At 47.4% G+C, this 27,341-nt stretch overlaps 1 protein-coding gene and 1 pseudogene across 1 annotated transcript; one reads left to right on the top strand and one right to left on the bottom strand.

Moving 5' to 3' along the window:
- Positions 1–296: 296 nt before the first annotated feature.
- On the top strand, positions 297–415 carry LOC136661897 (5S ribosomal RNA; annotated as a pseudogene).
- Positions 416–23,606: 23,191 nt separating this feature from the next.
- On the bottom strand, positions 23,607–27,133 carry ID3 (inhibitor of DNA binding 3). Its single transcript, XM_066638495.1, has 3 exons — positions 26,721–27,133; positions 25,095–25,163; positions 23,607–24,389 (listed from the first exon to the last, which is right to left on the bottom strand). The coding sequence occupies exons 1-2, from the start codon at positions 27,045–27,047 to the stop codon at positions 25,107–25,109; spliced, it is 384 nt and encodes a 127-aa protein (XP_066494592.1). The 5' UTR covers positions 27,048–27,133; the 3' UTR covers positions 23,607–24,389; positions 25,095–25,106.
- Between the last annotated feature and the right edge of the window lie 208 nt (positions 27,134–27,341).

Consider the following 27,341-nt stretch of genomic DNA (forward strand, 5'->3'; position numbering starts at 1 on the left):
CCCATGTAGAAAAAAGTTCCAGGGGAAGTATTATCCAGGTTTCTTTTGGAAAAGACAGCACTGGAGACATAGCATTCCCCGACCCATCATTTGCTTTATTTTCAAATATGCAAGAAGAAGAAAAAACAAAGGAAGTTCTTTTCTGAGCCAGACCATTGAGCTACCTTGCTCAGCATTGCCTACACTGACTGGCTCTCCCAAGTTTCAGCCAAGGGTCCTTCCTAGCCCTACCTGGATAAGGCAAAGGGCACAATCCTAAGCAGGTCTACTCAGAAGTAAGTCCTGTTGTGTTCAGTGGAACTTACTCTGTTACCCTGCACATGCCCAATCTCATCTGATCTCGGAAGCTAAGCAGGGTCAGGCCTGGTTAGTACTTGGATGGGAGACCGCCTGGGAATACCCGGTGCTGGAGGCTTCTACCATGATCTCGGAAGCTAAGCAGGGTCAGGCCTGGTTAGTACTTGGATGGGAGATCGCTTGGGAATACCCGGTGCTGTAGGCTTCTACCATGATCTCGGAAGCTTAGCAGGGTCAGGCCTGGTTAGTACTTGGATGGGAGACCGCCTGGGAATACCAGGTGCTGTAGGCTTCTACCATGATCTTGGAAGCTAAGCAGGGTCAGGCCTGGTTAGTACTTGGATGGGAGATCGCTTGGGAATACCCGGTGCTGTAGGCTTCTACCATAGTCTTTCGAGACTGAAGGTTGCCAACCAAAAACTCCCAGGAAAGTGAGGTTAGAATTGCAGCCAAAGACTGAACCCTTCTGGGGCCAATGCTGCACCCCCAAGTAAGCATCAGTGATGGCAGGTAGCAGACCTGCTAGCCTGCATCAGGTTTCCAGACAGAGTCCCTGAATGTCTATGGTGCCTTCAGTCAGCACGCAGTTCTCTCTTTCTCTCTCTGTGCCTCTAACTCTGTTGCATGCAAAACTGCTGTTCTATGCACGCACGCGCACATGGATGGGATTAAGAGTTGGCCAGGTTGGGCACTTGGCCAAGGCTCTGCACCTGTCAGCTGGCCTACCCGGCCAGGTCAATCACTGAATCTCTAGTCCTGGTGGCAATAGTTGCACCCAATGTCATTTGAACCTGAGGGTGGGCTCAGTGCAGGACTTTGTTCAAAGGCTTCTGAAGCCTGGTGCCAGTAATGTATGGGCATAAGTGTGCATGGACAGGCAGGCAGGCTTCTGCCCTGTCCCCTTGTTGGGGGTTCACCTTTCCCAATTACTGATGAATATTTCATTCACATAGATTTTACCTCCTACTTGCTCTCACTGGGGAATAATCATCCAACCATATTCGGGCATGAGTATTTGAGATAAGATGCCTACAGCCATCTCACCTACCTGAACTCCTTCTGATATCTCACACTAGAAACTGCTGGAGGAGGAAACGAAACACACTGGAATGACAACTATAACCGTTCGCGCCAACGGTTTAACAAGGAGAAGGCATTATTTTTGTAGGGACAGGTTCCAGAAAACAGGGACTTCCCTGGATAAGCTGGCACACATGCAGTAAGCACTATAAAGCACATTGAGTTGTCCCTGGATTCAAAAAAGAGAAGGGGGAATGGAGTGAAAGCAGAAGTGTGGCAGAAAGGAAAGTGGTGGGCTAGAGCTTCTCCTTTTTGAATTCAAGGTGCAGGAGAAAGAATGGGAGACGCTCTAGCCCACCACTCTCTTCTTATCCACACTTCCTGTTCCGCGCCATCTCTCCTTTTTTGAATTCTGGGAATAGGGAGAAGGGAAAACAGCCAATGGCTAATGTGCCGCAGGGCAAGGGAGCGGCATTTGGCATCCTGCTGCAGACATTGAGAGGTCTTGGGGCTTACCTCTCCGGGTGTATGTCTCAGCTAATAAGAATTCGATTTCAATTAATTGGACCGGTAGTCTTTCCCACTGTGAAATTGCTTTGATGTTCTTTTCCCTCTTGGTCTGTTTTTCATTTTCTTTTTTTTTCTTTGCACCATGACATATCACTGCCTGGTCTTGGGACGCTCCAGGCTGACTTGTGACATCTCTAAAGAGTTGTTTCACAACCAGCACAAGGCAGCTGTACAGCTGGGTGTGTGTAGGTGGCTGAGTGCACACTCCTGCTTGTCTCTGTGAACTTCTGGGAATATGTCTTATTAATCACGCAGGGTTCTTTTACGATCCTTATCTCTGCTTCTCCCCTCAAAGGTAGGTCAATTTGCCCATGTGACAGCGTGAGCCTGAGAGGCAGCGGTTTGCACAAGGCGACCTGGAGAGTTCACAGTCGAAGCTGTTTTAAGCTGAGTCAGACTATTGATCCATCTAGACCTGTCCTGTCTTTGTATTGGCAACCTTCAGTCTCGAAAGACTCTGGTATCGCGCTCTGAAAGGTGGTTCTGGCACAGCGTCTAGTGTGGCTGAAAAGGCCGATTCGGGAGTGACAATCCCTTCCACACCGGGAGCAAGTGCAGTCTGTCCCTGGTCTGTCTCCCTGGCTGTGGGCCTTCCTTTGCCTCTTAGCCTCAGACTGTTGGCCAAGTGTCTCTTCAAACTGGGAAAGGTCATGCTGCACAGCCTGCCTCCAAGCGGGCCGCTCAGAGGCCAGGGTTTCCCACTTGTTGAGGTCCATCCCTAAGGCCTTCAGATCCCTCTTGCAGACGTCCTTGTATCGCAGCTGTGGTCTACCTGTAGGGCGCTTTCCTTGCACGAGTTCTCCATAGAGGAGATCCTTTGGGATCCGGCCATCATCCATTCTCACGACATGACTGAGCCAACGCAGGCGTCTCTGTTTCAGCAGTGAATACATGCTAGGGATTCCAGCACGTTCCAGGACTGTGTTGTTTGGAACTTTGTCCTGCCAGGTGATGCCGAGGATGCGTCGGAGGCAGCGCATGTGGAAAGCGCTGCCTATAACAGAGGTATTAAGCATAAGGCCCGTGGGCTGAATGTGGCCCCCGGAAACCATTTATCCAGCCCCCAATATAACTGGGCTCTCCCAGCATGATAATTGGGCTCTCTCATATCTTGAAAATATGAACAAGATTTGCACCTTTTTCTCTTCTGTCATTTGCAGCTATGAGTTTCTATGCAAGAACAAAGTGCTGATTTCTGGTTTCATCATCTGCTTAATGATGTCACTTCTGGCCCTCAGTAGGGCACCATGAATGCTAACAAGTGTGAAACAAGTTTGACTTCTCTGGTCTACAATAACTGGCAGCAGTGATAGCCCAAGATATTTTTTTCTGCACAGCACCAAATGACACCCCCCTTTTTTAAAATTAAAGTGACACCTTCCCCCCCCCAGTCTGTCGTTCTTTAAAAACACCTGCCCCTTTTCCTTACAGAAAAGGAAGGCAGGGAATGCGCAAAAGCTGCCTGATGCCATTGTACATCTCTTTGGAGCTGTACCAACGGGGTGTGTGCTGCATCCTGCGGTGGTGGTGGGGCAGTCATGGAGGCCTCCCCAAAGTAAGGGAATGTTTTGTTCCATTTTCTCGGGGCTGCATTGTGGAAGCATCAGTGCTAAAAAGTTGGACAGAATTGGGCCCTTCCTATGCTGTTCAGCCCTTTGAGAGCTGGATCACAGTCAGCCCCTCAGACAGCTTGCTCTACTCTCTTGCACAGTGGAGTTGGCCCTGCTCTAGGGTTTCAGAGAGAGGTCTCTCCCAGCCCTACCTGAGAATACCAGGGATCAAACTTGGGACCCTTTACATGCAAAGCAGGAGCTGCCCCACTGAGCTACAGACTCTCCCCTTTGCAATCAAGCGGCAACTTGAACTCAGGCCTCCCAAGGGTCAAACCAGGGTGCCAAGTGCAGTGGGTGTCCAAAAGTGTTTCAGTGATAAAAACCACAGCGTCTGAAGGCTCTGGGCCACCCCAGCTGCCTGCTATACAACAAACACTTGCACAGACACAGAGAAAATGTGCCTGAAAGGAAACTGCTACTCAGGAAAGAAAAAAAAAAAAGAAAAAAGACAAAAGCAAAAACAAAGCACCAACCTCCAAACAAAGCAAAGTAAAACATCAGTGTCTTGTCATCCAGCACAAACAAAGCACATCTCCACTTGCAAATCAATGGGACCTGCATGTGGTTAAGTGCATTAATCACACTGATTTCCTTTGGATTGAAGGACACCATTTCAATGTTCTCTCAACTGCATCTCTCAACTGTGGTGGTCGCTGGAGGCAGAGCCCTCACCTGGCCCACCTGGAGTGGATCCCCCCTATTGGTGAATGGGGGGGGGGGGGAATCTGTGACAGTAGCTGTTTTCTCTCCCGAGGGCAAGAAGAAGAGAAGCCACTGCCACATCTCACTCCTATTGGCGCCTCCTGTTGCTGAAACCTTTAGAGGGGGTAGCTGTTCCTTCTCCTGCTCTCCTTGGTAGCCAATTGATAGCCTATGTTCTTGCAGAGGCTCTGGCAAGAAAACTGACTGGTCAGTGGAAAGGGTGGGAGAAGGAGAAGCTCGCTGGCTCAGGGGAACATCTGCAAGAGCAAGTGGTCCTCATGCTTGTTAGCTACTTTTTGGAATGACAATCTGTCAAGATCCACCAGAAGCAATGTCATTAACCTGGAAGTGATGTCATGACAGGAAGTGACATCATCATCCATTGAGGCTCCAAACCTGAGCCACGATCAGCCAAAGGTCTCGTTACACAGTGCGCTTGTGCTGTTATTTTGCATAGTTTGGCATTCAAACATTCCTGCTTGGGAGTTAAAGAAGAACACAGATTTGGGTCCTTCTCTAACCACACAGCCCTCCCCCCTTTCCAGTGTCCCACCTCCCCACCTATTCAGGGCAAAGAACCATGCCTCTCCCCCACCAGGGAGAGCCCGCCGTGCCCAGGAGCTCTGGACCCTGTCTTTTCAGCTCTATCTTTTCAATGGTGGCTGAACTAGGTGTTACACGACCCACGTGAAATTGGCTCATGATTCAGCTTGTGGGTCCAGTCCCACAGTTTGAGAAACGCTGTGCTAGAGGCTACACAATTAAGAAAGGGACGCTCGTCAACGCTCCTAGCTGTTGATAAGGGTGCTGGGCAGCGGGGCAGCACAGTCTTTCGACCAGCTTGCACCTTGGGGATTCAGGGGGCCAAATTAGGTGGGTGGGCCCTTTGACGGCTGTGGGTCCTTCTTAGTCATTGACCAGCCTGGTGGACTCCAAATGCCACCCTTGAGTTCTATGTATACCAGGCCTATTATCCACACTAGGGTTAAGTCTGATTTGAAGTCTGGTGGAAAGTCTGAGTCTGCCCACAAAAGAATCCAGTCAAGCCAAGGGACCCAGATCAGAAGGGAAAGATAAGGAAGGAGTCCTAAACTCAACCTCCAAAAAACCAGTACCTTTTGCCAAGCTTCATCAATAGGATCCTGTCGAGCAAACCAGTCCTTCGAATGGACATGGGAATGGGAGGTGCCACCTGGAGCTGCAGCTGCGGGTGGTGAAATTGACTGTCAGCTCTTACTCCACACTGCCCTTGAGGGCATTTGGCTCCTGGAATGCTGGGGAAGGGTGAAGGCAAGAGCAGAATGAACTGATGCAGCAACAGGGTGGGTACTTAAGCAGCTCACAAGCTACCATGCAGTGGCATCAAATTATAAAAATAGAAAAATAGAAAAATATGCACAGCCCACCAGAAGTTGATGGCTGGACTTGACCTGTTGAATATTGGGTCCTTCCCTGGGATATTCACAGATATTGTCATAAAATGTATGCTATTCGAATCGTATTGTATTGTATTGGCAACCTTCAGTCTCGAAAGACTATGGTATCGCGCTCTGAAAGGTGGTTCTGGCACAGCGTCTAGTGTGGCTGAAAAGGCCAATCCGGGAGTGACAATCCCTTCCACACCGGGAGCAAGTGCAGTCTGTCCCTGGTCTGTCTCCCTGGCTATGGGCCTTCCTTCCTTGCCTCTTTGCCTCAGACTGTGGGACAAGTGTCTCTTCAAACTGGGAAAGGCCATGCTGCACAGCCTGCCTCCAAGCGGGCCGCTCAGAGGCCAGGGTTTCCCACATTCGAATCACAATCATGATTATCACTGTCATCGTTTTTGGACAACATAGTCTCCCAAGCAGTGTACAGTTAAATTGTACAGGGGTACAATACACCTTTTCTTTCTTTCTTTCTTTCTTTCTTTCTTTCTTTCTTTCTTTCTTTCTTTCTTTCTTCTTTCTTTCTTTCTTTCTTTCTTTCTTTCTTTCTCATATCAAAAACACTGACAGAGGCTACAATCCTATCCACACTTATCTGGAAGTAAGCCCCATTAACTATAATGGCACTTACTTCTGAGTAGACAAGCATAGGCTTGGGCTCACAATGAGCAGTCGGGAGAGATTCTCGGTTCAAGTACTCCCAAAGACCCATCTGAAGAGCCAGGTCTTCCTCAAATACTAGAAGGCATATAATAATGAAGCCATCTAGATCTTGATAGTGAGGGCATTTGAGAGTGCTGGTGCCACAGCACAGAAAAGGTTTTCAATGCGCGCCTATGGAACCTCAGTCAGCAAGGGAGCTTGGGTCAGGATTGTGACCTGGATCAAGCTGGAGTATTTGGGGCCACTCTCATCTGGCTCCCGTTGGTCAGTATTTTTGTCAGGGCTGGCCCAAGACTTCAGAATACTTGAGGTTGCATGCCAAATGCTGCCTCCCTTTCTTGGTGATGTGCCAGCCTCTGACCCTCCTGCTCCATGGATTGGAAAAAGAAGAGGGGGGACAGAGCTTTGACACTGTAGCCCACCACTCTCCTACGCACTTTGTCTTCAGCTCATTCTCCCTCTTCCTTTTCCAATTCAGGAGTGGGAGGAGGGGGAGGAATTGAGGCAATTGGAGGATGGCCAGATCCCAAAGGATCTCCTCTATGGAGAACTCATGCAAGGAAAGCGCCCTACAGGTAGACCACAGCTGCGATACAAGGACATCTGCAAGAGGGATCTGAAGGCCTTAGGAGTGGACCTCAACAGGTGGGAAACCCTGGCCTCCAAGCGGCCCGCTTGGAGGCAGGCTGTGCAGCATGGCCTTTCCCAGTTTGAAGAGACACTTTGCCAACAGTCTGAGGCAAAGAGGCAAGGAAGGAAGGCCCATAGCCAGGGAGACAGGCCAGGGACAGACTGCACTTGCTCCCAGTGTGGAAGGGATTGTCACTCCCGAATCGGCCTTTTCAGCCACACTAGACGCTGTTCCAGAACCACCTTTCAGAGTGCGATACCATAGTCTTTCGAGACTGAAGGTTGCCAACATAGTAGGGCATTCAGAGCTGGGTGTCCCCTGCCAACCTGCTGCCTGAGGCGATTGCCCCAGCTGGCCTCATGGATGGGCCAGTCTTGAATACAGTCAAGGTTCAAACACCTTCCTTCCAGTAGATCTGAAATAGATCTGCAGGAGGAACTGCAGATAGACTCAGGGGCTGGCTAATGGCAAGGATGCCAAACAAGAGAAAAAGCCAGTATGAATCTATGAAGCTGCCTTAGACCATTGGTCCATCAGACCATTGGCCCTTCTAGTTCCGCATTGTTGACCCCCACCTGCAGCAGTTCTCCAGGGTTTCAGACAGGAGACTTCCCCAGCCCTACCTGGAGTTGCCAGGATTAGAATTTACGACCTTTGCACTCACAGGCGCACTACCTCTGAACTGCAACCGTTCCCCCATTGTCAGCGGTGTTATTCGAAATGTCACAAGGTATTCCAAAGGCCTCCAAACAGGAAAGCAAATCAAAGGACACACCCCTCCCCCAGCCAACGCTTTCTCAAATGCATTTTCAAATCTCTTAATTTGCAAGGGGTTGGTGTTGAGGCTTAGCAAGACCTGGGCCCTCAGTCATGCCAGCTCAAATCCTGAGAGAGGATTTAATGCTGTTTTCAACATGCTGGGAAAGGTTTCCTGAAAGCCCCACACGTCTCGAAAGAAGGAAAATACCATTGGAATGCTTGATCCTCAACAAACTTGCATCTCCATTGGCTTGGAACTGTTACCCCTTGTCACATGATGGCAAATGGCATGGCCAGTTTTCTGACTTTTATCCATCCCTTATATGCAGTGCTGAAATCAGGGGGTCAAACCATGAAAGTTTGGGTTCTGCTCCAATCCTGGTTCACCATTTTTTTTCTTTTAACTTTTTGGTTCAAACACTAAGGGTACAACTGTATCTTGCGCTGTTTCCAGTGCAAGATCGGGTTCCACAGTGGCTTAGCTGAAGGTAAGGGAAAACTCTAGGGGAAGGTAAGGTAAGTCACAGCAGCCCCTATGAGTCTCCTCGGACTTGCACCACCTCCTGAAGTCAGAGGAAAGTGGAGCGGCTTGAAGCCCTGTCTCCTGCTCCCCAACCACTTCCCCGCCCACCCCAGAACCTTGCATTGGCCAAGTGTTGCCCTGCAAGCCGCCACGGAAGCTGGATGGTCTCTATGTGCTAGCGTATCTCTGTGTGCTGGCGCGGCTTGCTCCCGAGGAGGCGCAAACGTGCTTTACAGCATGTTCGTGAGCCTCCTAGGCTGGCGCAAGGGACTAAGTCAACCTTAGGATTGCACTATAACTTTGACAACCGGTTCAGATACTTTGAACCAGCATAGATGCATTTCATTCAAAGTAACATCAAACCCTTTCCCTTGCAACCCTTTTCTCCTTAAAATGAGTGCAGCAATAGCAATTTAAGGTGAGAAAAAATACTGAGCCTGCTTAGAAACTCTTTTTAAAGATTCGGGGGAAGGAGGAAGGTTTAACAAGCCAAACCCCTACACCTAAGGCTGCAAATCTGGACTGAAGCTAGTCCTGAAAATTTTTTTCCCCATCGGGACGGTATGGTTTTTGGCTTGGATTCTGGCTTGGTGGCACTTTCTGGCTGAAAAGAATGCTTAAGCTCTAGCAATGTTCCCTCTAAGCTGCACAGCGGAGCTTAGCTCTCAGGGAAGTCCACTGATGACATATGACCTCACTGTGGAGTGTTCGGAGGTGCCACCACACTGCTGTGCAGCCCATGAAAGGGGTCCGTGCAGCAACGCAGACCCCTTAGAGCAGGGGTGCTCACACTTTTTTGGCTCGAGAGCTACTTTGAAACCCAGCAAGGCCCGGAGATCTACCAGAGTTTTTTTTACAATGTTCGCGCCATCATAACATATAACATTTATGTGTACAATGTATGTTGGTGTACTTTGAGCCCCACTGAGTATAACAGGACTTACTCCTGAGTAGACATGCCTAGGATTAGGCTGTGAGGCTGCAATCCTAGCCACACTTACCTGGGAGTAAGCCCCATTGAGTACAATGGGCCTTACTCCCGGCGTTTCCTCCCAGAGGCACCTGAAGGGGGGGTCAGCACTCCGCGATCTACTCATTTTGCCTCGCGATCTACCGGTAGATCACGATCCACCTATTGAGCACCCCTGCCTTAGAGGGAACTGGTGCCCTTTAGATGGCACCTGACTGATTGCCAGGCCAAATTCATCCCAAAACCTGACTGGTTGCCAGGCCAAATGCATAACTATAGTATTTACCTAGTTATGTCACAAGGCATAGCCTGGTGATACAGACTCCCAACCTTTGAAAAATTGGGGAAGCCAACTTTGACTGAAACTAAACTTGAATATGTGTTCTTCCTGGAGATTTGGTGGAAGTGGTGGGGCAGAGGGAAGAAGAAGAAGAAGACTCCCCCCCCCTTTACATGCCTAATGCTCTCATCCACAATCCTCCAGACTTCCTTTTCTACTCTATTCTCCTCTTCCTTTCCACTCCAGGGCCTGGGAGAAGGAACAATGAAAGATGGCAGACAAAGGCAATCCATACACACGCCACCCACATCAACCACCCAGATGGGCTGGCCCTGATTTCATTAAATCCCCCCTACCTTTCCCCACAAAGCACGGAGACCAGGCTTTCTCTGAAACTTAAATCTGTACGCAGGTTCATATGGGCTTAGAGTGGAAAACAAGGGTTCCAATCCTGGTTTACTGGGTTGATCTACACTCAGTCATTCTCTTTCAGCTCGGTCTACATCTCAAGGTTGTTGTAGGAAGAAGGGATGGACATTGTACACTCCCTTGGACGAAACGTGGGGAGTAAATATGTCATGAGTCCTATTGTCATGGACCTCTCCTCACCCTCCCAGCCTGCCTCAGTTCCTTTCTCTGTACAAATGATTTACTGTTGTTCTGGGTTCCCGGCTGCCTCAGAGCAGCAAGATCAAGGTAACCACAGTTCCTGTACCATCCCACTTTCGTTGCCACAACTGCAAAGAGAGGATGTGCATTGTTTTTTGCGTCACTCCCGTTGTCTGACACATGCACGCACATGCCATCCCACGCAGCCCCGTCTCCTCGCTTCAGCTTTGCCTCTTTCCTCTCCCACACTTTGAGTGGCTGTCCTTTGCAAAGACATGCGATGGGGCGAGCTATCATTGCATACACCTAGCACCCCCACCTCCATAGAGAGGTGAAGATGATTTAAGAATCGCAGTGGGTGGTGGATTCAGCTTCTTAGCTAAGGGCAAGTCATTATGTGGGCGGAGGGGACATTCTGGTCCCGGCCCTTCTGGTTCCAGCACAGAGAAGCCAGAAGAATTCAAGGTTCTAGTTCCATCTGGGCACCCAAATCACTGACTCACCTTGATTGAGTCATGTTAATTTGGAAGCTGAAGTTATGCAGAAGAGCCATGGGTGACGTCATTAACTGAAAAGCATGCTTCGAGCATAGAAACCAGCTTCTGAGTCACACCAGCAGATCTCAATTTGTGGGGTAGACCCTGCAACCTTGGAAGATTTGGAGAACCTGAAAGGAGAGTGCACGTTCCAAGGAAGGGATAGGATCCCATGGGAGGATCCTTCTAACCTCTCTTCAGCTAAGGCATGGGCAGGTTAACTACCCTCTGGCAGAGGATTCTCAAGAATTGACATTGGATTTATTTGTGGGTGGGGTGGGAATTTTGGGAGTGACTTCTCTCTGACTTGTCCCATCATTCCAGCCTGAATCAGAATCAGCTGCCCCTTGGTTCTAACTGTGTGTTGGCTTAAGGCAGCGACTTTCAACCTTTTTCATTTCATGGCACCCTGAGAAGGTGCTAAAATTGTCAAGAAACACCATCACTTTTCTGACAATTGACAAAGCACACCGCACTGCTGGCCAGGGGTTCACATCCTCCAATGACCCTACTAATATATGACCTCCCCCAAATTCCCACAACAGACCATTGTGCCACGGCACAGTGGTTGAAAATGGCCCATCAGTGATCAACTGATGTCAGATCGTCTTTGCAACCAACTCTGGTGGAAGCCATTCCTGGAGATTTTTCCCCCCAGCCTATTGCAAGGTTGGAAATTACTGTTTGATCTCCAGGATTCATGTACATTGCTGATGTGGTACTGGTGGACTGCACTGCACAAGCTTTTTGAATCAATTCTCCAGTTCAGTGACGTTCAGATAACACTGGATAGCTGTGTAAGTATGGCCCATCTGCAACGCCAATCTTAATTTAAATGCAAAACACATTGATGAGCATCAGTCCCCTCCTAAAAACTATTAACTTCATCCATGATTTTCAAGAGTTGCTAGGTTTCTCAGGCTGTCCCTCTCTCCCTCATTAATTTTTCAAAGTCCTGTCAATAAGCCAGAGAACAAGCAGAAAGACAGATGGACTTTGTCTCTTGGCCCAGTCAAGATCCACACAAGCCAAGGACCAGAGTCCCTAATGAGGCACGAGCCTCCCTTCAACTTCAACTCCCTTCAACTCCCAAGAGCTGTAGTGTGAGATCCAAAAATACCTTTGTTAGGACCAACCAAAATGGCACAAAATTGTGAGCCACAAGCTCTTTCTGAGGTCTGCAGATCTCTTTGTCAGGCTGGATGGCCTGATGGCCTGATGAAGAAGGTGCTGAGAAAGGAGAGAGAGGAGATGTTATCCAGACTTTAGTTGATGAGCTTCATTAGGCGCCAAACACTGAGCAAAGGAAAAACATTGGTTGTTCCTTGAATGTTAGAAAATATAAAATCTAGCCATTTTAACTCTTGCTGAATAGATCACAGGTCTATCTAGCCCAGCACTCTGGTTCTAGCCCAGCACTCTGGTTTCCACAAACCAATTGTTCTCAAACTTTAGCACCAGGATCCACTTTTTAGAATGAGAATCTGTCAGGACCCACCAAAAGTGATGAAGCAGGAAAATTTTTTAACAATCCTAGGTTGCAATCCTTCCCACACTTACCCAGGAATAAGTTCCATTTACAGTCACTGTTAAAAGCATATACATCGTAGCCTGTTAAAAGTACAGGTGTGTAACAGTCACATAGCATGGCAGCATCAAGTCTAATATATTAAAAATAAAATATTGAAATGAATGGGGACCCACCTGAAATTGGCTCACAACCCACCTAGTGGGTCCCGACCCACAGTTTGAGAAACACTGCCATAGACACCTCCAGGCATGAAGACCACAGCAGGACCCCAATGAGTGTTTTGGAGAATACTGCATTTAGCCATCTGGGAGAGGACAATGATCTTCTATCACCTGAAATTGGTGCTTTTTGCATGCTAAATGCCCACTAGTCACTAGGGAAGATCTACCCATTTGGTTTCTGTTGACTCTGTACCCAGCATGCCATCTAAAATTAATCTCCAGTTTTGCCAGTATTAAAACCACTCTGTTTCTCTTTGCTTCTGTGCTCTGCTTTACAAGGGACTTGTGTGCTCCTAATGGCATTAGAGACAAATCCCAATAGCTGCCATTTGAAACCCCCCCCATCTGCCCATAGGATTGATGGGAGTTCGCTGCTGTTGAAAGGGCCACCCAAGATGCCCTGGTGCCTGAGGCAGAGTGCCAAATGCTGTTCCCCCTTACCCGGTGCAATTTCATGCAGAATGTAATGAAACAAACCGCGCTGAAATATCTCTTTTCGATCAGAAATTATAGCCAAAAAACCAGTGGAGGCGGGGCAATGGTGCATCACCACACCCACCACCTGGAGTGTTGCCACACCCACTACCTGGGAGGAGGTCCATTATGGGAGTGACACGCTGGCCTCCCGCACCAGGTGACGCAAACCCCCTAATGACACCACTGTGTGGAGGAGAGAAGAGTGGCGAGCTAGCCCACCACTCTTCTCTCCTCCATGCTTCATCATCTGCTCTGTCCCTCTCTTCTTTTTCCAATCCAGGAAGTGGGAAGAGAAGGGGCAGAGGTGGTGCGTGTGTGGACAGAGGTGGATGCCTCCCTTCAGCCTCGTGGATGGGTTGGCTCTGCCTTTTGGTATTCAAAATAGCTATATAGCTGCTTATCTCTGTACCTCTGGGCAGGAGGTCTGGTCTAGAGGGTAGAGCCTCCATTTACCTGAAGATAACATCCGCAGGTCACCAGTTCGAGGCCACCGGCACCGTGCGACCTTGAAGCAGCTGACAAGCTGAGCCGAGCTATTCCATCTGCTCTGAGCGGGGGAGGATGGAGGCCAGAATGTGCGACCAGATCAAGAAAGAAACATCTGAATGTTGTGGTTTCTTGAAAGATAGAACCTTCTTTCAAATTGTAAAAATCCCTACGGGGATTTAATTAAGGACTTGAATAAAGTCCGAGGAGAAATCTGAGGACCAAGAAAGGCGGTATAGAAATACCTGCATTATTATCATCATTAAGTTCCAAACAACTTCCAAACATAAAGTTCCAAACATAAAGTCCAAGCATAAAGTTCCAAACAACACAGTCCTGGAACGAGCTGGAATCCCTAGCATGTATGCACTGCTGAAACAGAGATGCCTGCGTTGGCTCGGTCTTGTCGTGAGAATGGATGATGGTCGGATCCCAAAGGATCTCCTCTATGGAGAACTCATGCAGGGAAAGCGCCCTACAGGTAGACCACAGCTGCGATACAAGGACATCTGCAAGAGGGATCTGAAGGCCTTAGGAGTGGACCTCAACAGGTGGGAAACCGTGGCCTCTGAGCAGCCCGCTTGGAGGCAGGCTGTGCAGCATGGCCTTTCCCAGTTTGAAGAGACACTTGGCCAACAGTCTGAGGCTAAGAGGCAAAGAAGGAAGGCCCATAGCCAGGGAGACAGGCCAGGGACAGACTGCACTTGCTCCAGTGTGGAAGGATTGTCACTCCCAAATTGGCCTTTTCAGCCACACTAGACGCTGTTCCAGAACCACCATTCAGAGCGTGATACCATAGTCTTTCGAGACTGAAGGTTGCCAACACTTATTATCATTATTATTACCTGCATTTTTGGGAACTGGTTTCTTTGATGCAGAAGCACAAGTGACTCATGTTTCTCCTGTGAAGTGCAAATTTTGATTTCCCACAAGGGTCATCTGCATACCTTCCAGCTGTCCCTATGTTCAGGGACAGTCCCAGTCCCTGAGAGATCACTGTCCCTATTTTGCCTTTGAGGGGCGCCTCAGTTTTGGATGCACAAGTTTTCCTTCGACCATGCTAATAAATCAACCTTAAAAGGGGAACTCGGTTTACTAAGACACCCTCCTTCAGAACAGCCCAGTGAAGGACAGTCCTTTTTTCAGAGGAAACGACTGAACATTTACAGCTCAGGTCACCAATGTTTCAACTGGACCTTGCAGCTGGACCTTGAGCAGTAATGTATGTGATCTGCAGTTGGTATAACACTGATCTCCATGTTGTGATAAAATACCAGTGAAAAAGCACAACAGCAAGGTCTGTTTCAAAAGTCGGCAACCGCATGAACTGTGGTTCATAATTTCGTTTATAATAGTGGAGAGCTGGGAACCACGTAATCTGTGGTGGGAGAACAAAAAAGTACAGGTCCAACCTTGTTATACACGGATTTTTTATATATGGATTTTACTCAACACTGAAAATGAGAAGGAATGTGCTGATTCATGGAGAAGGGGGGAAAAATCCGTCCCTTTAAAATCACAGTTTAAAAACTGCTTTTCTTACTGCTGAAGAGAGACCGTCATGCAATCGATCGTTCCATTCTTCAGCTGAGCCAGGCAAAGGCAGGGCGTTTGTGTTTCTTTGCGTTTCTAATTGCTGTCTGCCTCTCTACAACAGTAGGAAAAAAAAACTGTTTTAAAATCACAACTGTAAAGTGATGCACTTTTTAATTTTTTTAAACTGCTTTTATTTAACACATTTTATGGTATCAGCAGGGAGTCCCAGAATCAAACCCCTGAGGATGTTGAGGCACGACCTTATTCCATTAGAAGCAACAGAGGGGCAAGAAACCTGGAAATGGGTATATATTTCCACTGTTTTTTTATCCATGGATTTTTTTTTTATCCACTAGGCAGGGGTGCTCAATAGGTGGATCGCGATCTACCGGTAGATCGCGAGGCAAAATGAGTAGATTGCGGAGTGCTGACCGCCCCCCTTCTGGTGCCTCTGGGAGGAAACGCCGGGAGTAAGGCCCATTGTACTCAATGGGGCTTTCTCCCAGGTAAGTGTGGCTAGGATTGCAGCCTCACAGCCTAATCCTAGGCATGTCTACTCAGGAGTAAGTCCTGTTATACTCAGTGGGGCTCAAGGTACACCAACATACATTGTACACATAAATGTTATATGTTATGATGGCGCGAACATTGTAAAAAAAACTCTGGTAGATCTCCGGGCCTTGCTGGTTTCAAAGTAGCTCTCGAGCCAAAAAAGTGTGAGCACCCGTGCACTAGGGTTTTGGAACAGAACCCCTAGTTCTGGTGGATAATGAGGATACAACCTAGTGGATAATGAGGGACAACCTGTATAAGAACATGTCTAGGAGCAGCTAGACCACCATTCTTCTTTCCCTCTTCTTCTCCATTCCCCTATTTCTTTTCATATCTAAGGAGCCAGGAGGAGGAGCAGTGGTGCAGGTAGGCACTGGAAGCTGGGTGAAGGAGGCAGGCTGTGGGTGCCCCCCCAACAGTCCTGAGATGACTGGATTAGCAGGTCCTAATTCTGTGACTCAATTCTGCTGCATGTATAGACCAGATTATTTCATGGTGAAGTAGTAGCTAAATGCTACATTTTCTGGTTCCTCTGCTCTTCCAGACATTAGACCCCTTTCGATCTGCTGATGGCAAGTGTGAGATCTAAACATTTGAAGGAGGGTTCACCCTCTTCCAGTCGGACAGGGAAGAGGACCATGGCCATCTATTTGTTCAAGGCCCTTGCTTTGGAGAAGTGTAGAGAGAGGTTTTCTTCACCAGTTTGAGAAGAGTTTTAGGGCTGGTGTTCCCTTTCCACCTCTGGCAGGCACCTGACTGATGGCAGGAAGGAAGGCAGAGTTCAAAGTTACAAACATCTGTACCTGGGAGACAGGTGACAGTTTTCGTGCACAGATGGGGAGGGGGGAGTGTGGGCAGAACAGACTGTCTGTACTACCAAGTGAGCCACAGTTACTTTGGCTTGTGTTGACCTGAATTCTTTAGGATCTTGTTGCCATGTGAGTCCATAACACATCTGAACTTGAGACAAGCTGGATTGGGGTCATGGAATCCAAGACCCTATTTCCTACAGTGATCAATATGCATCCTCAGGCAACCAGAGGTCTTGGACCAGCTCTGGTTGTCTGTCTGTATTAGGTTGTTGAACCCCCCCCCCCTTCAAGCCAGCACCTGTTACCACCTCTTGCGCCCGCAAATTCCATAAATCTGTCTTGTGTCCTGTAGCTCAGGCGTTTTCTTTTGTCTCGCTGGCCAATATTGAATGTATTTATTTTTGTAAAGTGCTTTGAGATGCTTCAACGACATCCCCGTGAGCACGTGACGGATTTCAGATCTCTCTGAATGGTGGGAAAGAGACCGAGCGAGAGTGAATACGTACTTTATATTGTGCAAAGGGGCCTAACCTGTTGTCAGAAAGCTCTATGGAGGCCTGGCAAGCTTTTCAAGAGAGAAAAGACTGGCAAGCTCATAGAGCAATGGAATGTGAACACATCATTAACCTTGGCTTTGAAAAGGCTGGGGCACTCTGCTCGAAACCGAGAGCCCATCACATGCCATGGAGTTAAAGATCTTATGTCTGTGGCCCAGTGCTTTTGCTTTAATCCAGACATGGGCAAGCCATCTTTGTACTGGACTCTCCCCTTTTCATGACAGGAAGAGGGCAGGACAGGTGTAGTGCTCAGCAGTTAGCATCTGGCACCTACCTGCCTGCATTATCCTTTTAACTGGATGAACTGGGAAGAGGTAGCTTGTTGCCAGCACCCAAAGATGAGGCTTCAGTCAGAGGAAAGCTGCTTGGGGGAACCTCTCTCCCAATAAGACAGAGAGCCTCAAAAGGCAGGATCCCTTAAAACCAGGCAGGAACAGAGCATAGTTCATCTGGGAGACATGAGAATTTGCTCTCTACTGAGAGAACTGAAACCAGGAAGGTTAAAACAGTGCTGCCACCCCACAGAAAGGAGAAGAAAATGTGAGGGGGGAGCAGAGGTTGGCAAGCATGTTCACAGGCAAGCAGCAAATAAAACTGCAACTTTTTGCTGTGGCTTGAAATGCAAGTAATTCTGCAGCTTCTCTGGGTATTTTCCCCTACCTTATTTACTCATCCTGTTCTGTGTTGTTGGCCTTTTTACCCACTCTTAGCAAGATGGTCCTGTTTACAAGCCCCCGTATAGCATCAGATGTGACCAATGTTGGACCTGGGAAAATGCTCAAAGAGGGGTGCGTGATCCCACTTCTTATAACCCATGGACAATATCTAGTTTTTTTTTGGGGGGGGGGGATTGGTAAAAGGGTCATCTGAGCCCCTACATTCCCACTTCTGGACATCAGATGAACCTCAAGGTCGAAATGAGCTGGCTCAAAGCTAAATTCTCTGTTTAGTAGCCAGTTGGGGAAGAAAAAGTAAATAACAACAAAGGAACAATGGCTACTGCATCTGGGTCCGTGGCATCACTAGACATGGTGACACCCAGTGCACCAGTGGTGTAACCGCTATGACCCCCCACCCCTTCCAGTCTCGCTCCAGCCCTATCCTCTTGCAAGAATGGGAACCACCCGCTGCAGCATCTCCGGTGTCACCCTCTCCGGAGTGGTCACTCAGTGTGGTCCACACCCCGTACCTGTCAAGTGACGCCACTCACCTGGGTGACTCAATATCCAAGAGTCTGATGAGACATCACAGCAGCTGATGAAGGGAAAGGTTCAAAAATAGGTGAAAGAATAGGCAAAGCATAGAGGGAAATTGAGGATTCTTGAAACACACAATAATATTTTCCTGGCCTTGGAAGGAATTCAGTGGGAAAACTTTACCAGCTGAATTTTGCACATTTTCACAATGTTACACATAGCACAATTAAAGGCACAGGAGCTCTGCCTAAAGAAAAGGTGGCAACCCTCATCAGCACAGGGTTGTATGTAGCAGAAGGTCTCTTGTATGCAAATATTGACCTTCATTATGCCCCCAAAATAATGCAGATCAAGACTCCTTTGGGACATGGTCTTAGTTACACTGTTTCCTCTGCATCCCTACTGGACTGGGTGGGTCCCTAGCTTTGTGGCAGGACACATACTTTGCATATACAACATCCCAAAGTCAATCACTGGCACCTCCAGTTATTTCAGGTCATAGGGCAAAGAAAGATTCCTGACTCCATGGCCATCCTGCTCAGTCTGTGGCTGGGAACACCATGTACTGGGTCAGGACCTCTGGCTTCCAGGGCCTGCACTCACCCCAAAATGCCCTGCAACCTGAATGCTGCCACTATCTCCTCCCAGGTGGTGGAGTGAATGGTGATGGCCTCTGGCATGCCCTCAGCAGCCACCATGGGGCCAGGTCTCGGTGGACTGTGGAGGACAGGATTCTGGCCATGCCAGGTTAGGCAAAACCAGGACAGTCAGAGTAAACAATATTGGCCTGCACTGTCCAATGGTCTGAGTTAGTATAGAGGAGCTTTGTGTGTGCTGTTCCTGCTAAGAGTGGAAGGTGGCAGCTTTGCCCAGTGATACTCCAGGAATCTTAGTTGAGTGGAGAGCCAAAGCAACAGATCACAGCACAGCCTTACTATCCTGCCTTTGTAATATATTCTGTGGTACCAAGTTACCAAGTTTAAAAACACAGGCTCGATGAAGGGCACCTGTCTCGCAAAGTCAGCCCGTGATAGCAGAGAGCTACGAAACAGGCTTGCCTTTCAGTTGCCAGATTGCTTCACTTGGCATTCCCTTGATTGAAAGTATTACAAATGCAAAGAGCGGCACCCTTTTGTCCAGGCTGTGCTAGGGAGTCAATCAGGCTTGAACTGGCTGATACAAGGCTCTGTGCAATTGTAATAGATCAACACCTGCCTGCTCTTCTCAGCTTCCCTCCTTTCTAACTAGGCATGCATTCCAGCCCTGAGAATCCTGCTAAGCTTTCTGCTGAGACTACAGAAGCATGTTTACTTAGGGGCAAGTCCCACATAGTCCTCGCCCCCACTTGGGCTTACTCCCAAGTAGGCATGCATGCAGCCTCCTCAACAGTTGAAAAGTCAGGTGAAGGGATCGGGTGGAGGATGTATTTTCCCTTTTTGATCTGATCTATCCATCCATCCAAGATATTTTTCTCACCATTCCCAGCTGCTGAGGCCGGGGGTGGGGGGGGGGCTTACAACAATTCAAGTACTGCAACAATACTGCAAATTAAGATTAAGAACTGTTTAAAACAAGTGAAAATAACAATTAATGTGAGCAGGCCAAGAAAGCTGAAAACAGTAACCTGCCATTATAAGTCAAACCCTGCCAGAATAATAAGGTATTTCCTAGATATATATAAAGATCCCAAAGCCTGGGCCTACCTGGAGAGGAATTTCTACAAGTTGGGCACCACCACTGAAAAGGCCCTGCTGCTTGTTCCGCCAATCATTGCTCACTAACGGGTGGGACATGAAGCAAGACCTCAAAAGCTGCCTGAAATAGTTTTCATTATCCGCTAGGGTTCAGTATCTGGAAAACCTAGTGGATATTGAATTAGCAGATACTGAATCATTGAGCCTATGGGGAAAAGGGGGTTAGTTTAAGGAGACTCTCATACACTGTATGAACTTTATGAACCTGTTGAATCTAAACCTAACTTATGAACCGAACCTGAACCTAGGTCTATGGGTGATAGTGAGGGCTTCTTGGCATCTCCAATAGCTGATACTTCCTCCTCTGTATTGGATATGCCTTGATGCATTGAAGGTTGTGATGATGGTGATGGCAATTTCTCCATGCTGACTATCCCTCAACTCCTTGAAGGTTGCTGACCCAATAATGAGGCCTCAGAGATCAGCAGTGGGGAGGGGGTTGTTCCACCTGTCCTCCTCCTCCACCTGTCTCTTAGCTCTCTCCTTTGGCTTGCCCCAGCCCCAGAGCAGCCCTCCAGTAGCCTCTCATCATCTGCTTCTGATCATCACAAGGGTTGTGGAGGTTCAGCTGGAATCCCCAAGATGGTGGCGGAAATCTGCGAGTGAACACAAATGTGTCAGATGATTTTCCACGGGCCAGTACCAATGCCCGTTTGATGTGGCACTGGCACAGTATTTGTGGATAAGGAGAGGTAGGTGGCAATTCTCCCCCTTCCTGGTAGATACCAAATTCATATAGAAAGAGAACTGACTGCATATGCAGATACATGTTGGGGGGGTGGGAGGGAGAGACAGTCCTGCAGGTATTGTGCATAATATCTTGAACTCCCATTTCCTCCAAAGCAGGAATAGTATTAGCAAAGAAACCAAACTGGCTCTCTAAGTTTAAAAATAAAAAAGGTTTACTTCCTGGACTATCTACTTTTCAGCTCACCAACTGATGCGGGAGTTCTGTCTATGCTTTTGGAAGCCTGCCCAGCATTGGCTCCAAACGTTTCATTGCCCCAAGCATCAGTGCCACAACCCATGATGCACAATGCTAGGATTTCTTGCAAGGCTGCATCTCACTTGGAATACATACCACTTGGTTCCTGCACCCCTAAAATATTGGTGCCCCAAGCATCTATCTGGGTTGCTTGTGCCATCGGGCCGGTCCTGAATCTTATCACAACTCCATGCAGCGTAATTAGAACTGCAGCCACAGGTACTCCTACCACACCTATACCAGATTCCTAGATACTCCGGTTGTAGGCTTGAAGATTTCCACTCAGCCTTGTTCTCCATGCCCAGCCCCTTCAAAGTTACTACATCACCAACACAGCTTGTGGTTGAATGATAAGCAGTTTATAGCTCATATAGTCCATTTGCAGGAAACCCACAAAGTACCAGGAGAGGCAGTGGTTGATGCTTTCCTTCAAGGCTTCAGCCACCAAACAAAAGTTTTATTTAGCCAGTGTTTATCTCATTTTTCCTATGAAGACCTACATGTAAATACAGAACATCTGGGGTTCCCCTTCCAAAAAACATAGCAACAGCCCAATCTAGTGGAGTTGTAGCTCAGTGGTTGTTCACCTGCTGTCCATGCAGAAGCTCCTGGCTTCTATTCTAGAACCAGATAGGGCTGGAATTGACCCTCTCCCACTCTAAGAGAGTGTGCCAGCCAGCCAACACAGGCAATGCTGAGTTACTTGGCCTAAGGTAGGTTTCCATGTTCATGGTGATTTTCAGCCTGACCCAAGAGATGAAATGAAGTGCAAGAGGGATGTATCTTGAACGGTAGAAGTAATTGTGTTGTGCAAGATGTTGTGGCATTGTGTACGAAGCCCAGGGCTGAAACCTATACACGCAATCAGTTGCTTGAAGCAAGCCACTATCCTCGACCATTCTATCCGTCAACACTACAAAAAAAAAAAAAATACTGTGCTACCTTACAAAACTGTTGTAAGGACTTCCACAACAAATGTGTTGAGATACTCAGAAATTCTCAGTACATGTTTCTGGCACAGAATAATATCCAATGGCCAAGAGCTGTTATACTTTTAGCAGTGCAATCCTATTGTTGCGCTGCGTTCAGCTGTGAGACGGCTGCACCAACCTAGGGTGTGGCAAACATGCTATAAAGCACCCAGCAATACCAGACAACAAGCACAGATGGCAGAGAGGCCCTGTGCTATCCTGCTGGCGCCAAATCCCGAGGAATGTGCACTAAGCAAGTAAGACCTGCTCAGGGGCATGGGGTGCAGGTGGGGGTGTAACAGGTCAGGGGAAAGACAGGATCAGTGGCACCAGCATACATTGAATCCTAGTCCCCGCCCTAGGCCTTAAAGCCCAACACAGAGTATCTCGGACTTCCGCCTGCAGATTTACTTGGCATAGCTCCAAGTAGCCCCATTGCACAGGCTGGGGCTTTACCTGGGTTAAGGGGACAAACATCCCCTTACCTTGAGACCTCCAGCCTACTCTTAGCCAGCATAGGATACAGCATGGGCCACACAGCTTCACTACTGGTTAGGACTGGACTGTAGGGTAGGGAAGGCAGGTCGTTGAAATGCCATTGCCCAACAGCTCTACAGTTTGCAGTATGTATTTAACTCCATCAGTTAACAAGTATTTGTTAACACAGCTCCTCTCTATCCCATCATCCAAGGGTAAATTTTATTCTTATTTAGCCATGGTCTCAACTCTGAATAGGTCATTCAGTTCTTGTGATCACCAATATCTTCCCAATGTATGTAACCATGTTTTGGAAACTTCCGTTTGCTACTTTGCTAGTTTCCTTATTCAGAAACTTGAAATATTATCTCAACAAAAAGTTAACTAGGGGAAAAAAAGTCCTAGCACCTTAAATTGGTTAATCTTTAGCATTATGAGATTTGGTTGAGTTTACATCCAGTAATTAAGTTCTAAGCAGACACAAGCCTTGAGGAAGCTCCTTGTTTGACTAGAATTCTTAGATTCAGGTGCAAATGAGTCAGGTGAAAAAAAAAATTTGAGGATCAGACAAACTTATTTAAGAAATGGGGGCTGAGCACATGCTCAGCCCAGAAACTTGGTCTTAATACCAGAACTTGAGTTGAGTCCTTGCATACACTTATACTATACACTCCTGGTTTCCAGCTCTTCCCAGTTTTTATTAATTTCAGCAACTTAATTTTTGAGAGAATGGAGGGAACGCTTGCAGTTATCACTATTGCAGGGGGTGGTGTAGTGCTTTGGGAGGTGGACTTAGAACTTAGACTTAGACCCCCCTTAGCCACAAAGCTTCCTGGGTGACCTTGGGCCAGTCACTTTCTCAGTCTCACCTACCTCACAGGGGTTATTGTGAGGACAAAAAGAGGGGAGCAGCTGTGTACAGTATGAAAATGGTGAAATATTGTTAAGTAACTGGATATCAGAAACCATTGCAGAATGACCACAAATCATTCAGAAGTCTACTGGTAAGAGTCTGATCTACCTTTTGCTTTAATGTCTTGTATAGCACAATTCTAGGTTTGCTTACTCCAAAGTTACCCATCATTTTCAGTGGGGCTTGCAAGTTAGTGTATAGGAATGCAGCTATAATTGTACACTTTATAACAACCTTTTATAAAGGCTGAGCATGCAAGGACTGTAAGACAACTAGATTTTATTTTTAAAGCAATTCTGCAATTTTAGTATCCAGTCCAGGGAAACGGTCAGATAAGGAGATCTTCCATGATTGTGAAAGTTGTGATTTTTTCAGATCTCTTTAAAAAGTAGATAACTACTTGTGCAATCCTTACACTGCACTATTGAACAGTTTGTACTGTATTGTGAATAGGCTCCCAAATGAAGCAGCGACTATCAAGATGGTGATTTACAAAGAACAGGTTCCCCCCCAAAATATAAAAAAAACACAACAGCTTAAATTTATTTATGTAAGAAACTTTTATAAAAAGTTTTTTTAAAAAAGTAAGTTCAATCATGAATGCAGAATTCACCTTCCTGCAAAAAAGTACATGTGTTATCTCTATTATAGAGTTCAACAATAAAAACCATGAGGCAGCAGCCCCAAGACAGTTCAGTTTCATATCCTTGAATGTCCCATCCCTTCCCCCGCCCAAACACTGATGTTAAAAAAAAACTATAATCCAATATATACACACACAAGCTGCATCTCAGCAAGTTTTGTTTGCCTTTTTTAAAAAAGAGCAAAATAACAGATCTGTCCACATTTTTTCCAGAACTGATTGCAAGATTGGACATTTGCAATTTTGCCAGAGATCTCCCCGCTGGAACAATATGCAGTACAAATCTGATGGCTCGGAGGGGTTCCCCCCCATTCAAAATAAAAAAGCCTTAAACCAGTTTCATCTCCTTGTGCAATGTGCGATGAGTGGATAAAGGTGGACTACCCCCCATGCCAGAGTTTTGCTTTCATGGAAGATTTAAAAAAAACAACACAAATGAAACTGCTATTGGAAGACCTAGACAAGGCATCGGAAATAGCCTCCTGTGACCATGTTCCACAGACAGTTTATCTAGAAGATAAAAACAGAGGTCTCTCCGGTACTGGATGCAAGAGGGTTAAACATCTGATCCTTTCTCCAGTCAAGGTCTTGTCTTTCTTCTCTCTTCTTTCTTTCTTTCCTTCTCTCTCCCTCTCTCTCCCATTGGAGAAAACCAAGTGTTAGGATCCCCACACCTGCAGTCTGAATAGGAGGGAAGGGGGAGGAGTGGAGAGAAAGGCATGTCAGTTTCAGGAGCAGATCAGAGGCAGGTCTGCAGACATCCTGGCGCCAGAGAGGAAACTTCTATTTACCACCAGCTGATAAGGAATCAGGAGCCAACACTCAAGCTGGAGGTTTGCTAATTGGCACAAAAAACCAAAAACAAAACAAAAACCCCAAAGGCGGTGGGGAGAAGGGGGGCAAAGCAACAGAGAAATGGACCCTTCTGTTTTCTAACTCTCTGCAGATGGATGTAAAATTACAGATTCTGAGAGAGGAACAAATGTTTAGCAGTGCCTTCCTGACTAAAGGGGGGGGCACACACAGAGAGAAGAGTGCCTCTTGATTCACTGATTTCAACAGAGCTGTTTAAGCAGCTGCAGAGACTTAACGCTATAAAAAGAATGACATTGTAAAAAATAATGACTCCATTTACAGGCAAAAGGAAAAAGGCATCAGAGACTGCTGCCTTATTGGCAGCGGGGACAAGGGCTCCAACATTCTCTTACAGGGAGGAAGCCCAATGGGGCTACTCTGTCAAAGCAGTGGCTCTATTGCAAACCTGCTATGTTTCTAAACAGATGGTAGCTTTGGGTTTTGTTTTTTTTAAACGAGCCAATTTTAGGCCTGCCTGGCAAAGAATGGAGTTGGGGATGATACAGAAGTTGGGCGTTTGATTGACCTTACCCATTTAAGATGTTAGTGGCACAAGTTGATCTCCTCTTTTGAGCAGAATTCTGAAGCTAATTCCGCTGCCTGCAGAAAGGGGGGAAAAGCAAAGAGTTAAGGAGCTCTTGAGGTAAATTTCAATGAAAAAGACAACATAATGGGGGAAAAAAAGGTTCTTGGGATTGCAAAAGGTTTCTCAGAATGAAGCCCTGCACTGGAAAGCAAACTAGTACCAGAATTCCAAACAGGTCTACTTAGGAGCCAGTCCCACTGAAATAACTGGTGCCTTCTGAGTATTTTTTATTTATAAAGATCTCTACATGGTAAGATCCACAAATCAGAATGTGTTTCTTAAATAAGCATTGTACCATAGAGCCCAAACCAATCCTCCTCTTAGACTGACTTACTTGCAAGCAAGCCTCTGTCCATTTTCAGGTTTACTTCCAAGTAAGGCTATAGGCACTCCCAGCTTAGTCATCTGTCCTCAGAAGTCAGTTCCATTTTCAATGGGTCTTCTGTTTACAGTTTTACACAAGATTAAGAACCTCAACCCATTTCCCCCTCTGAAGTCTTAAGTGATCAAGATGGCTAAAGACTTCAGTGGGTTGTGGATCAAAATTTTTTTTTTCCAGAAAACCTTCCCATACTATGAAACTTTTCAGTGAACTAAACAACAACCAGCTGCAAACCCATGTACGTTTTCTGGGGAGTAAGCACCATTCACCTCAATGGGACTTATTTTGAGTGAGCGTGTCCAGGATCGCCCAGTTACAGCACAATCATATGCACAATCCAGAAATAAGTCTCACCAAGTAACTGGGACAGAGGATTGCAGCTTTCCAAACCTGACTCCAGTACAGGCTCAAAAAGAGATCCTAACTTTACTTATGTGAAAGTTTTTAAAATCCTCTGTTCTATAGACCTTCCTTCAGAGTAAACACCTACCTAGGATCATTATTGGGGGGGAGAAGGGGGCTACAACTAGATCACCGAGGCTGCAATCTATCCACATTTTTCAGAGAGTAAGCCCCACTGAATATAATGGGACTTACTTCCGAGTAGACCTGCATAGGATTGGACTCTAACATAGCCAGAAGAGTTTTTAAAAGGGCTTCCACCCAACCAAGTGTGGGGGGGTCGACTCGTTTCTAAGCGTATTCAGACGTGCGCTGTTACTCCAGAGTAAATCACAATGAAGGCAACTCCAGCAATCATGCCACACAGCCCAATCCTAGCCACACTTTCTTGACTCTAGCCACCCACCAACTCTAATGAAACATATTTCCGAGTAGACACGCATAGGATTGGGCTCACAGACGTCACGGAAAAGCGCTCTAGAGCCCAATCCTAAGCATGTCTACTCAGAAGTAAGTCCCATAATAACCAATAGGATTTACTCCCAGGAAAGTGAGGACAGGATTGCAGCCCTAGAGACGCAGCGGCATCTATGGCTTAAAACGTTATCAGAATGGACAGAGATCCCTCATTCCCACGACGAGTATTTCTCCCATGCTGCAATTCACGTGTCACGCAAGACAGACGTGCCGCGGTTCTCCCGTTGACTCGACGGCACATCTCAAGTAGCACGGGTGCCCCCTCCCCACATTTCTCGCCCACCCCCACTTTTAAAAGAGACCTCCTTACTTTTAAGGAGAGCAGCGAGGTGGTGTCCGCCGTGGGATCCTGCCCCTCCTTCGCCTGCTCCTCCAGCACGATCTGGAGATCGAAGATGTAATCTATGACGTGCTGCAGGATCTCCACCTGGCTGACTTTGCTGCCCTGCGGGATCCCCGGCACCAGCTCCCGCAGCTTGGAGTAGCAGTCGTTCATGTCGTAGAGGAGGTTCATGGGGTCTTCCAGCGCCGGGCTCTTGTTGCTGCTCCCCCGGGCGATGGCCAGGCTCTGATCTGACAGGCAGCAGACGGCTTCGTAGCAGCTTCTCACGGATCTCACCGGACTGATGGCTTTCATGGCTGGGGAGAGACGCTACACCCGCTTTACTCTATGGCGCCCCTTTTGGACCTGCAGCAGCGCTTTCCTCCTTGCAGCAGCGACCGCTGTCACGCGCGCCCGGGGCTTAAGTAGCACAGTCCAGGCTAGCGTTCTATCCCCGCCCCTTTATGCAAATCGATGACAGCGATGGAACGTTCGCAAGATGGTTAGGCTGCCAGACGCGTTCCAATTGGCTGCCGGCTGACACCAAGTAGCAAGACATCAAAGGAATGAGGAAGCCTTGTTACAAAGAGGGCGGGGCCAAGTAGTCAA

The sequence above is a fragment of the Tiliqua scincoides genome, chromosome 10 (genome assembly GCF_035046505.1).
Source record: "Tiliqua scincoides isolate rTilSci1 chromosome 10, rTilSci1.hap2, whole genome shotgun sequence".
Lineage (NCBI taxonomy): Eukaryota > Metazoa > Chordata > Lepidosauria > Squamata > Scincidae > Tiliqua > Tiliqua scincoides.

Bases quoted from the DNA above. Each gene is read 5' to 3' on its own strand.
- ID3 (XM_066638495.1), bottom strand. From the start codon at position 27,047: ATGAAAGCCATCAGTCCGGTGAGATCCGTGAGAAGCTGCTACGAAGCC. The intron at 25,164-26,720 runs GTAAGGAGGTCT...CCCTTTCTGCAG, and splicing joins CCTCGCTGCTCTCCTTAAAA to GCAGCGGAATTAGCTTCAGA.